Raw genomic sequence first — 13,390 nt, 5'->3', positions numbered from 1 at the left:
ATTATTAGATTTTTAATTAGCAAAAAATGACAAATTTTACTGTTATTTCACAAAAGTAAATAATAGTACTTTTGCTCACATTCCTATCTGTTACTCTCTCATTTCATCTCTGTCCCATCATAATGAATTTACTCTTCAGAAATAGTCCCCTCTGTTATTATGTGATTATTATTATTGTAATAATATTACTATTATAATATGTATAATTATAATTATTATACCTTATTATTATTGTTGTTATTACTATTACTATTATTATGTATTTGATAAGATGACATGGGGATATGTGATACTGTCTTTACCATTACCCATTTCTTTTCCCTGTTTGGAATTCCTTATGGTACCTTCTGCAATACTGGCTTGGTAGTCATGAATTGCTTTATTTGTGCTTGACTTGGAAGGCCTTTCATTTCTCCAGCTTAAAAGATTATTTTGGGAGAAATTATGCATATAGCTTCTGACATTACTAGGAGATACAGTTTCACAGAAAAAAAATCTGCCTAAACATGAGCTGAACATATAGAGCAACAATACATATGCCAAAGTAGATGGAGAAAAACCCATGAGACCTCATCCATACACAAAGAACTACAGGCAATTGAGTATAGTGGGGAGCAGGAGAGGTGGCCCTCCTCAGGGAAAAGCTTACTAACAGGTTGTCCAATACCAAATGATCAGTCCTGAAAAAATACATACAAGTGACACTATACAGACTGAACATGATATATTTAGATGTGTGCATGCATATAATATCAATTAATAAAGGAAGAGGCCATTAATTTGAGAGAGTACAAGGAGGTATATATGAAAAGGTTTGGATGGCCAAAACAGAAGAGAGAAATGGTGTAACTGTATTATAATCTCAAAAAGAAAAGAAAAGCAGATAAACCTATATATGTAGAAATTTTGATTGCTGATTTTCTAGTTTTAGTACTTGAATATGTAACTCCATAATTTTTTGAATTTTAGAATTTTTGCTGATAGTATTCTGATGAATTTACCTTTATATGTAAATTTATTGACAGTTTTCTCTTGAAGTCTTAACACTGTTTCTTTGTTCTATACTCCTGGCATTTTACTTATAATGCGTTGTGGTGGTATTCCATAGTCCTTTTCCTAGAGACTCCAATAGTTTTCTGTGATTACATGTCAATTTCTTCCATAAAAGATGAAATTTTCTGCTAGAATCTTTATAAGTAGACTTTTTATGCTTTAATTTTTATGCTGTCACTTTAACCTATTGGTTCTTAGGTTGGTAACTTGATTACACATAAATGTTTTGAGATTTTTTTTTATCATTTTTTCTATTTTTTTTCTTTGTTGATGTATAATTGTATCTCCTGAATCTTGTCTTCCATTTGATAAGTTTTTCTTTTGCTTGATATTTTAATGGTTCTTTGCACTATAATTCTGTTGAACTTAGTGTTTCTTAATTATTTTTTACACAATCCTTGCTGAATCATCTATGTTGCTGACTATATTATTCTCATGAATTAGCTTCCTATTTCATTCATCTGATTGTTTGTATACTCCTTAATTTTTTTTTTAGTTCTACTTACTATATTTGAAAGACTAATTTTTAAAAAATTAATAAAAATGACAATTGCCCTGTCAAGATTACATGACATATATAGTAAAGCAAAGCTCTGGGAGGGAGGATGGATGCGAGCTTGCTTCTAAGATGTGCTCAACCCCCTGGGTGTGGCTGGCAGAGGTCGCGGGGCACGGGTGGTCTGCTTCCCCATGCCCGGGTCCTCCTGCCCCTTCGCCTTTCCTTTGTAGATGTCCTTGGGTTTAGTGTTGGGATCACAGAGTGGAATTCTTCCATCGAGAGCTTCTGGAGGTGACAGGCAGGGGGAGGGAGAGGGGACAGGGATGGGACGTTAGTCCTCTTCATCCTCGCTGATGTCACAGGTCACAGCCTTGTGCCTAGAGAGACTTGCTGGGGAGGAAGTTGGGGAAGTCTTGCCAGAGAAGGGCCATGGGAAGGAGGGGAATGGGAAGCGTTCGTGAGTGGGGCTGCTGCTGGGACTCTGCTTGGGACTGATGGCCTGCAGCATCTGGCCTTTCCCCTCCTTCAGCATGTGTTTCAGCGCCCCTTCTGGACCAAACATTTCCAGGAAACTGCCGATAAATTCTCGGGATTTCTCCTCCCACTTCTGGATGAGGTCAATGCTCTTTTCTTCCACCTTCTGCACAAATTCTTTGGATTTTTCTTCCACATCTTTCACTTTCTTCTTGACTTTATCAACCCATTCTTGCAAGTGGTATTTCTTCTCGTTGATGAAGCTGACATTGAGCTCCTTGGCAGTGTAGCCCCTCTGGAGGTTCCTTCTTGCATATACATCATAGTCACGGACAATGCGGGTGATGATATCTGATGTGGCGATACCTTCTGTCCTCTGTGTCGGAGCAAACATGCCTGCTTCCTTAATGTGCTTATACACGTCATCACTCCCCGCAGAAGAATAGGGGATATCGTCATGGGCTACGAAATCAATCTCACCAATTCCTCAGCTGATCCTGTTTCCTCAGACTGGAGGCCTCTGAGTCCTCATCCAAATGGATCTGAGCTGAACTGCTGCTAAAAGCCTAAAAGCTCAACCCATACTCCTTAATTTTAATGATAATTTTTAGTAGTAGACTTGAATTTTTGCCTGACATTTCAGTCATTTATATTAAACAAATAAGGAGTTATTATATTCCAAGAAGTGCTATATTGCTTTGATTTTTGTCATGCATTTTATGGTTCTTTGTTATAACCTGTACATATTTTGGATGGGGATATTTCTGTTTTATCTTAGTATCTTAATGAGCATCCTTCTCTTATAGTACTAATCATGATGACTACTCAGAAAGAAGGGGGAAATGTGCCTTAACAGCTGAAGTATCAGTACAAAGCAATCCTAGAATTATACATAAATCATTTAAATCCAACCAATGACCATAGAACAGAATATTACAGAAATCATGTACAGAAAACTAAGGAGTTAAAATTTTTTAAGGTAAAAATAAAAATGATGGAACAAAATGAAATTGGCAGATAAAGTCTCAAAAGAAAGAAGCAAGGTTAAAGAAAGTAAAGTTAAAAAGAAAGAAGATAAGTATTAGGAATACTGAGAGGAAATGTAAAGGATCAAAATTTTTGTATATGCTGTCACAGTTACTGAGTTCATATGTGCATCAGTCATGTTAGATGGGACTGTTTCCTTGGAGTCACCCATGATCTCTGACTCTTTCTGCTTCATGTTCCACATAGATCCCTGAGCCTTGAGGGGAGGATATTGATAAATGTACTGGATGGTTTTGTGTCAACTTGACTTAACCTAGAGTCATCAGAAAGAAGGGAGCCTTAAGGAAATTCCTCCATGAGTTCCAGTTGTTAAGGCATTGTCTGAATTAGTGATCAATGGGGGAGGGCTCAGCCCATTGTTGTGCTGGTTCTTGTGCTGGTGCTCCTGGGTTCTATAAAAAAGCAGGCTGAGCAAGCCAGAGGAAGCAAGCCAGTAAGCAGCTCCCCTCCATGGAGAGCTCTGCATCAGCTCCTGCCTCCAGCATTCTGCCCTGTTTGAATTCCTGTTCTGATTTCCTTCAATGATGAACATCAATGTCTTTGTTGTGTCTATGTGTCTGTTATGCCTTTGAATCTCTGCCTGCCCCTAACAAAGGGCTTTGCTCTATATTATTGAACACCACAAAAAAACATGGCATCGGGAAGTAGTGAGTTATACTTTAGAGAAATCTTTTAACAGTTTTACAAGGAAAAAGTCATTTTATTGACCCCAGCTGATGCAAAAGCACTCTACGGAAAACAGACGTTGTCAAGCAATATCCACATGTTATTTTCACCATTTGTGGTAGGTATGTGTTGTATAAGGTTACTTTCACCCTGATGACTACTTTTAGCAAATGATTACCACAACATACACAAACATTCCTTGAGTCATGGGCATGGAAGAATATATAACTTAAGAATATTCGTGGTTATAAAAATTGATTGTATGGGAAATTCAAGACATCTTAAACAGCCTGAATACGGAGTAAGACAGCAGGTTAAGTATAATCTTAAATTATTTCAACACATATTATTAACTTTAATGTGTGGTGTGCCAAACGTTCAGTCTTTCTGGAGTCAAAACATATTTATACAAAAGTGTCACTACATAATGTCTCATTAAAAATGTTTATTTGAATTAATTCATTTAGATATTATAAAAATGAATTTATTACATGCTAGCATAAATAATGTCTAAAAACACAAAATGAATAAGTTTATTAGTTTTATAAATTTCAGATACCTTTAATTCTCATTTAATGGGAGATGCTGAACATGCATGTTTGCTCGTGTATCACATTTGTAACCTACTCATGAAAAATGCAAGTGAAATAACCTCTAATGTATGATATTATAATAATTAGTAGTATTATGTAAATAATTTTGACCTCACAAATCCTTGAAAAGTTCTTGAGGACAGCTAGGATTTTCCAACACACCCTTTAAATATCTGTTCCATGGTCACCATGAAAATAATGATAAAGATGTTCTAGGAGAAATACCTAGTAGAAATTGAATAATCTAAGGATTTAGTAAGCACATTCATGGAAAATGAACAAACAAATAATATATGTAAAAAGAGAAAATTCTCTAAATGATATAAATGAGAAAATTACATTTAATTTAAATATCTTAATACTTAATTTAAAAGAAAAGACTTTACAGCTGGATGAAAATGAATCTAAATGACTTCAATAGTTACAATTCAAATATAAGAATGCTGAAATATTAAATCCAAGAAAGTGGGAAAGATTGTATAGTGTAAACTTAATTTATGTGTTCAGCAACCTAAATGCTTCCTATAAATATGATGAGTAAGCCAGAGGAAAAAAAGGAATATATATATATATATATATGTGTGTGTGTGTATAATATGATTTCATTTACATGAAATACCAAACAGAAAAACAATTATGAGATAATTCAGAGAACTGGTTATTACTCAGACTATAGTCTGGGGAGGAGCATGAGGGACTTTCTGCAATGCTACAAATATTCTTTGTTATAATTGTGCAGGCATATACATGTGTAAAATATCATTAAGATATATATATATATATATATATATATATATATATATATATATCAGGAGTACACTTATTTATTTTAAAATTAAGTAAAAAATTTTAAAAGATTTATGATTAGAAGAAAAATGAAAATGTTTATCTTTGTAAATATTGCCAGTTGAAGAGCACAATTACAGAAAATTTGGAAAAGAAAGTTATTTCAGTATAAAGATTTTAAGGTCATTGTCATATTGGAAAATGAAATGTGTATTGATTAAATATGTTTCACTCTACTATGAATGTTAAAATTTTTATTCTAAAGATAGCATTAAGAGAATATATGATGTCTGGTGTGTAGGGGACATAAGGAAAATGTTAATCAAAATAATTCAAAGAAATGGGTCTAAGAAATCTATTTTTCATGACACATAGGATGTCAGATTCAGTCAGACTATGGGAATCACTATAAATGTGAATGGAAAATATGCATTCTGTTAAAAGATGGAGACTTACAGATTGTTCCTTAGATTCAGAAGAATACATTTCTTTAAGAAATGAAAGAATTAGTGGAAATAAGGTTCTATTGATATTTATTCTGTTCCATTAAATCAATAAGTTTTACATCAACAATAAACAATAATTTACTTTTTCTTTTTTTGTAGGCTGATCTTAGCCATGAAAATGAGTCTGATATAATAGACGTGGTAAGTGCCCTTTTCAACTTTTTTAAAAGAAAATATTTCTCATTACTCTATTGTTCATCATACTAGTGCAGTAAATAACTTTACTTCATTTACTGCTCTATATAATTATTTATATATGATGAATATTTAAAGTATATTATAGTTTAATTTTTGACATACAAATGTAATTGGATAATAATAATTTTAATTAGAAAATAGTCTAGGATTAAGAGCAAAACTAAAACTATAGTGAAGGTGGAATACTAAAATGTCTTCTCAATGCATTCTGAAACTGAAACTAATTTCTTTATTGATATTTCTGTCTGTTCCTTAATAACTTTCTTTTGTGAAGCTGTCTTTGTCAAAGACTGTAACCATTTTTATAGAGTTTTGTTGTCACCTAGGTAAGCAACTATTAATATGTTATGTGAAAATTATTTATAGCAAATATTTTCATGGTGGCATTCATCTTCATAAAAGTTTCACTGTTAGGGAAATAAATAAAATTTTATCCCATATTCGTTTAAATAAGTACAGTCATTTTGTTTAGAAAAATACTTTTTTTAGTTTACAATTTACAGACTACTTGAGATGTATGTGTGTTTGAAACAAATAGAAAATTCGATTTTTCTCTTTTCTAAATCAAGCTAGTATTAATTTCAAGGAAGTGTAAGAGGCTCAAAAACTTATAATTTTCCCCCATTGCTTAGCAGTTGTTTTGGGCCAATAGAAATCACCAAATAGCAGTTTCATTCCTAATATAGTATCCAGTATAGAAATAGGCCAAATAGTCTTTAATTTTTTTTTTTGCTATTTGCTGATATTGGAAAGTAATTTGGCTTTAAGACTTATTTCTTGTGTAAGTCAAAATGTCCCAGTAAGATATTAAAATGTTAAATATCATGTTTTCCTGTCAAGAGTAAAAAAGTTTTAGGTCCTTCTTAAAGATAGACTTTGTAAAGTGCAAGATTAAATGAGACATAAGGAATGGAGATTATAAAGTAGAAGACAAAAGGTAAGGAGAAAGGAGACAACTTGCCATTTTTCTTAGGGGTAACTATGCATTCAATTTCAGTAAGAAATGAGGATCCTATAATAGGATACCTGAAAATAGCTCACCCTTCAGTCATTGATTTGTCACTCCCATAATTTCCATACCATCTTTATCCCAACTTATCATGTAGGCAAGGCAAATTGAAGGTCAAAGTTTATGTGGTTGAGTTGGGGTCCCAATCCCTCTTCTGGAAGTCTTGCCTGGTTACAGGAGACAGCTGGTTCATGCTCCATGTCTTCCCTTTTTAGGAGTCTTGGATAGTGTAACTCCCATAGATTCCTGGGAATTTCTATTGCACTAGGTTTCTACCTCATCCCAGAGATGGCCCCTGATTCCAGTTGTCTTTTGCAGTACTCTCTCCTTCTGTCTTCCCCGCACCTGATCCCTCCTGTTCCCTTGCCCTTCTCGACCACTCCCCCATTCAGCTGTAATGTCTATTCTATTTCTCCTTCACAGTGAGATTCACATGTACCCCTTTGGGCCCTCCTTGTTACCTAACCTCTCTGGGTTTGTGGATTGTAGTATGATTATCCTTTATTTTATAGCTAACATCCACCTCTAACTGGGTACATATGTTTGTCTTTCTGGGTCCGGGTTACCTCACTGAGGATGATCTTTTCTAGTACCATACATTGGGCAGAAAATTTCATGATGTCATTTTTTAACAGTGGAGTAATACTCCATTGTGAAAATGTACCACATTTTCTTTATCTGTTCTTTGTTTGAGGGACATCCAGGTTGTTTCCAGTTTCTGGATATTACAAATAAAGCTATTATGAACATGTTTGGGCAAGTGTCCCCATGATATGGTCGAACATTCTTTGGGTATATGCCCAGCAGTGGTATATCTGGGTCTTGAGGTAGACCAATTCCTACTTTTCTGAGAAACCACCAAATTGATTTCCAAAGTCACTGAACAAGTGTGCACTCCCACCAGCAAGAGAGGAGTCTTGCACCATATCCTCTCCAGCATGAGCTTTCACTTGTGTTTTTTATCTTAGCCATTTTGATAGGTATAAGTTAGAATCTCAGAGTAATTTTGATTTGCATTTCCCTGATAACTAAGGATGTTGAACATTTTTTAAACGCTTTTAGGCCATTTGAGATTCCTGTCTTGAGTATTCTCTCTCTTTATCTGTACCCCCATTTTTAATTGGATTATTTCATTTTTTTAGTCTAGCATACTGAATTCTTCCTATATTTTGGAAATTGTCCCTCTGTCAGATGTGGAGATAGTGAAGATCTTTTCTCATTCTGTAGACTACTGTTTTGTCTTTTTGACCATGTCCTTTGCCTGATAGAAGCTTTTCAGTTTCTGGAGGTCCCATTTATTAATTGTTAATCTTAGTGCCTTGCTATTGGTGTTCTGTTCAGGAATTTGTCTTCTGTGCTAATGCTTTCAAGGATATTCCCCACTTTCTCTTCTATCAGGTTCAGTGTATCTGGTTTCATGTTGAGGTCTTGTGCAATGTAAAAAATATGGAGCTATTAGCATTCTTTTACATGCTGACATCCAATTAAACTGGCACCATTTATTGAATATGCTTTCATTTTTGCATTGTATATTTCTGTCTTCTTTTTAAAAATCAGGTGTCCCTAGGTGTGTGGATTTAGATCTGAGTCTTCGATTCAATTCCATTAAGCAATCTGTTTTTATGCCATTAGCATATGGTTTTTATTACTGTTTCTCTGTAGTAGAGCTTGAAATCAGGGATGGTGATACCTCTGGAATTTCTTTTATTGTACAGGATTGTTTTTGCTATCCTGAGTTTTTTGTTTTTCCATATAAAGCTGAGTGTTGTGGTTTCAACACTGCCAAATTCATTTTATGAGACTACAGTTACCCTGATACCCAAACCACACAAAAGACCAAACAAATAAATGGAATTACAGACAAATTTCCCTCATGAACATTGATCTAAAAATATTCAACAAAATACTTGCAAATCACATCCAAGAAGACATAACAAAGATCATTCACCATGATTAAGTAGGCTTCATTCCAGAGATGCAGGGACGGTTTAACATATGAGAAACTGTCAATGTAATCCACCATATAAACAATCTGAAAAAAATCACATGATCATCTCATTAGATTCTGAAAAAGCCTTTGACAAAAACCAACACCCCTTCAGGATAAAAGTCTTGGAGATATGAGGGATATACAAGGGACATATCAAAACATAACAAAGGCAGTTTACAGTAAGCCTGTAGCCAATATCAAATTAAATGGAAAGAAACTCAAAGCAATTCCACTAAAATCAGGAACAAGACAATGCTTTCCACTCTCTATATCTATTCAATATAGTATCTGAAGTTTTAGCTAGAGCAATAAGACACCTAAGAAAGATACAAATTGGAATTGTATCAAAGGGATACAAATTGGAAAGGAAGAAGTCAAAGTACCACTATTCACAGATGATATGATAGTATGCATAAACGACCCCAAAAATTTTACCAGGGAACTCCTTCAGCTGATAAATACCTTCAATGAAGTGGCTAAAATAAACTAAAAAAAAATCAGTGTCCCTCCTATATACAGACAATAAATAGGCTGAAAAAGAAATTTGGGAAACAACACCCTTTACACTAGTCACAAATAATATGAAATATCTTGCTCTAACCAAGAAAGACCTGTTTGCCAATAACTGCAAGTCTTTCAATAAAGCAATTGAAGAAGATATCAGAAACTGGTAAATCTCCCATGCCCATATATGGGTAGGATTAATGTAGTAAAACTGGCCATCTTGCCAAAAGAAATGTACAGATTCAATGCAATTTGCAACTCTATTTTTAAGATAAGCATCATAGCAAGTTGCAGAAATCAGTTTAATTAACTCCCACACTTGAGCATGTTTAATGGAACATCAGAACTAATTTTGGTTGGTTTTTTTATTTAATTTACAAAAAAAGTGCACAAATTTTAAATATTTATTATATGAATTTCTTCACATTTTACTAAAATTATCATGATGATTTTAAACATTACTCTTCTTATTGGTCAATTGGGGTTCCCTTTGGTGGGTTTCTAGTCTCATTGATAAATTTAAAAAATGAACCTGGAATGTTGATCAAGGAAAATAATTTAGGGTTTTAGGGAAAAACAAGGACAAGAAATCTGTAAATCATGGCACCTACCTGAAGTTGAAAGATGGATAAGGAGAAGGGAAAAAAGTCTTTCCCTTTGTGTTTGCAGTGGAATTCTGCAGGCAGTTGTAGAAAGGTTGAATGAATATCTTCAGTGAAAATAGTGAGAAATCCTAGAGTTTTGGTAAAATCATGTTTAGGATATTGGTTGGTGTCGAAAGAGAAGATACAAAGGTGAAAAGGAAAAGTTGTGCTTTTGGAGCTCAGAAAAGCTGGATCAGCAACCAACAGTCCTGGACGAGTCTTTGGAGATAAATGAGAACAATATCTCATTAAGGGAATGAGTATATTATTTCATTAAGAGCTAGTATGTCTTCAGGTGATTCTGCTATCCTGAGGGTTGGGAAACACTTTCTGCTCAGGTTTTTAACAAGCCTATTTGGAGTAACACTTTGGAGATAATCAGAATGTCCTGTCTCTGCTGTTAAATCCAAACCAACTCTTTCTCTTTTACAGAAGGAAGTAATCATTCTCCAGTTGGCCTTTAAAAAGTCCCAACACCTACCATGTGACCATGGAACCCCAAATTTCATTTTCAAATGAGAACAATTTCTAGATTTTTAAAATAGCAGCAGAACACAGACAGTCACATTAAAAAAAAAAGACACTTTTTGAATACATTGGTAGAATCATTAGGTAGGCAGTTCATAACAAGGCAAGTAAATCTCTCCTATAGACCTTCAAGTAAATCTCTCCTATAGACCTTAAGTGCCATTTCATAACATTGTTAGATTTTAGGTAAGTGGAAGATGTATGTCTGTTCACAGATTCCAAATAATTTACCTAATTATAACCATCAAGGTTTCAATGAGTCTGCCTTTGTAGAATGTGAAATGTAGGTACACCTTGATTCCAGGAACTTGAGAATACATGTTACACATATAAAGGCAGATATTCTTTCAGATGTTTTTGTCATCTGATTCTAGGGAGACAAATCCTTAGGAAAGAAAATACATGAGACTGAGTAGCCATGAAATCAATCTTTAGAAAAAAATGGATAGCTGATAACACTATCAAGTTAGGAAATCTTCTATCATACAAAATCTATTATTATAATCCAGGTTTGATTTTTTTCTTTTATTCTCTGTATTTTATATAACATTTATATATGATATATAATAGGAATATGATACCTGAATTTAAAATAATCAAGAACACTGTATAGTAAAAAAAAAACAAAAAAAAACAAAAAAAAAATAAAATAAAAAAATAAAAAAAGTAGCATATAAGGGAAACAGGTATTTTACCGAAGTAAAAATTACATATTTTTACTTTATTGACTATTTGTTTTCCCTTGTAACTATATTCCTTTGTACTATAGGAAATAATTTTGAAAATTATTAGCCTTTAGTTATAGTTTTTTTTTCTCTTTGGAAAATTTAATCTTTTTTAATTTAAGAAATTTTTTATTCATTTTAAATACCACCAACCGCAGATCCCGCTCTCATTCCTCCTCTCTCTCCCTCCTGCAGCCTTCCTCCACAACCCATCATCATCCCTTCCTCCCAAAGGGTAAGGCCTCCCATAGGGAGTCAGAAAAGCCTTGTACATTCAGTTGAAGCAGGACCAAAACTCTCCCCAATGCAACAAGACTGAGCAGTACATCCCATCATAGATAATGGGCTCCAGAAAGACAGCTCATGCGCCAGGGATAGATCCTGATCCCACTGCCAGGGGCCCCTCAAACAGACCAGGCTACACAACTGTCTCCCTTATGCAGAGAGCTTAGTTAGTCCCATGCAGGTACCACAGCTGTCAGTCTAAAGCTTGTGAGTTCCTACGAGCTTGGTTTAGTTGTCTCTTTAGATTTCCCCATCTTGATCATGACCCTCTCCCCTTACTCATATAATCCTTCTACCCTCTCTTCAACTGGACTTCCATAATTCAGCCTGGTGTTTGTTTGGGTGTGGGTCTCTGCCTCTGCTCCCATCAGCTACTGGATGAAGGTTTTATGATGACAGTTATGGTAGTCACTAATCTGATTACTGGGTTAGGCCAACTCAGGCACCCTCTGTGCTATTGCTAGTAGTCTAATCTGTGGTTGTCCTTGTGGATTCCTGGGAATTTCCCTAGCATCAGTTTTCTCCTTAACCCCAAAATGTCTCCCTTTATCAGGATATCTCTTTGATTGCTCTCCCATTCCATCCCTCCCCCAGCTCAGCCATCATGCTCCCTCATGTTCCCATCCTGTACCCTCTCCCCTCTGTTGGCCCCCTTGGTCACCAGTTTACTCATGGAGATCGCCTCTGTTTCCCTTTCCCAAAGGTGATCCATGCATCCTTCTTAGGGTCCTCCTTGTTTTCTAGCTTCTCTGAAGCTGTGGGTTGTAATATGATTATCCTTTGCTTTACATCTAATACCCACTTATGAGTGAGTACATACCATGTTTGTCTTTCTGAGTCTTGGTTACCTCACTCAGGATGATTTGTTTCTAGTTCCATCCATTTTCCTGCAAATTTCATGATGTCCTTGGTTTTACAGCTGAGTAATACTCTATTATGTATATGTACCACATTTTCTTTATCCATTCTTCAGTTAAGGGGCTTCTAGGTTGTTTTCAGGTACTGGTTATTACTTATAATGATCCTATGAACATAGATAAGCAAGTGTCCTTGTGGTATGATTGATCATCCGTTGGGTATATGCCCAAGAGTGGTGTCATTGGGTCTTGACACCCAACTCTCAATTTTCTAAGAAGTTGCCATCCTGATTTCCAGAGTGGCTGTACAAGTTTGCACTCCCACCAATAGTGGATTGCTCCAAATCCTCTCCAACATAAACTGTCCTGAGTGTTTTTTATCTTAGTCATTTTGACAGGTGTAAGATTGTATCTCAGAATCATTTGATTTGCTTTTCCCTGATGACTAATGATGTTGAGCAATTCCTTGAATGTCTTCCTGCCATCTGAGATTCATCTGTTGAGAATTCTCTATTTAGCTCTGTAGCCCATTTTTAAATTGGACTGTTTAGTATTTTGCTGTTTAGTTTCTTGAGTTCTTTATATATTTTGGAAATCAGCCCTCTGTCAAATGTGGGGTTGGTGAAGATCTTTTCCCATTCTGTAGGCTGGCATTTTGTCTTATTGACCATGTCTTTGGCCTTATTGAAGCTTCTCAGTTTCAGGAGGTCGCATTTATTAATTGTTGCTCTCCGTGTCTGTGTTATTGGAGTTATATTTAGGAAGTGATCTCCTGTGCCAGTGTGTTGTAGGCTACTTCCTACTTTCTCTTCTGTCAGGGTCAGTGTAACTGGAATTATGTTGAGGTCTTTCATCTACATGGACTTGAGTTTTTTGCATGGTGATAGATATGGATCTATTTATAATATTCTACATGTTGACATCCAATTATGCCAGCACCATTTGTTGAAGATGCTTTCTTTTTTCCATTGTACATTTTGCGCTTCTTTGTCTTGGCTTTTGATTTGATTCCATTGATCAGTGTGT

The 13,390-nt window shown here is 35.0% G+C and overlaps 1 protein-coding gene and 1 pseudogene across 4 annotated transcripts in view; one reads left to right on the top strand and one right to left on the bottom strand.

Moving 5' to 3' along the window:
- Nucleotides 1–13,390, top strand: part of LOC102912650 (connector enhancer of kinase suppressor of ras 2-like) — a 410,055-nt gene that overhangs the window by 112,547 nt on the left and 284,118 nt on the right. For all 4 annotated transcript variants that reach the window (XM_042269133.2, XM_042269132.2, XM_076562981.1 and 1 more), the window contains exon 7: nucleotides 5,724–5,765. In XM_042269133.2, coding sequence (XP_042125067.2) covers nucleotides 5,724–5,765 — 42 coding nt within the window. The remainder of the gene's footprint in view (nucleotides 1–5,723; nucleotides 5,766–13,390) is intronic.
- On the bottom strand, nucleotides 1,743–2,497 carry LOC102913267 (choline-phosphate cytidylyltransferase A pseudogene; annotated as a pseudogene).

This window comes from Peromyscus maniculatus, chromosome X (assembly GCF_049852395.1).
Source record: "Peromyscus maniculatus bairdii isolate BWxNUB_F1_BW_parent chromosome X, HU_Pman_BW_mat_3.1, whole genome shotgun sequence".
In the NCBI taxonomy this organism is placed as follows: Eukaryota; Metazoa; Chordata; class Mammalia; order Rodentia; family Cricetidae; genus Peromyscus; species Peromyscus maniculatus.
This window is presented reverse-complemented; position numbering and strand designations above follow the sequence as displayed.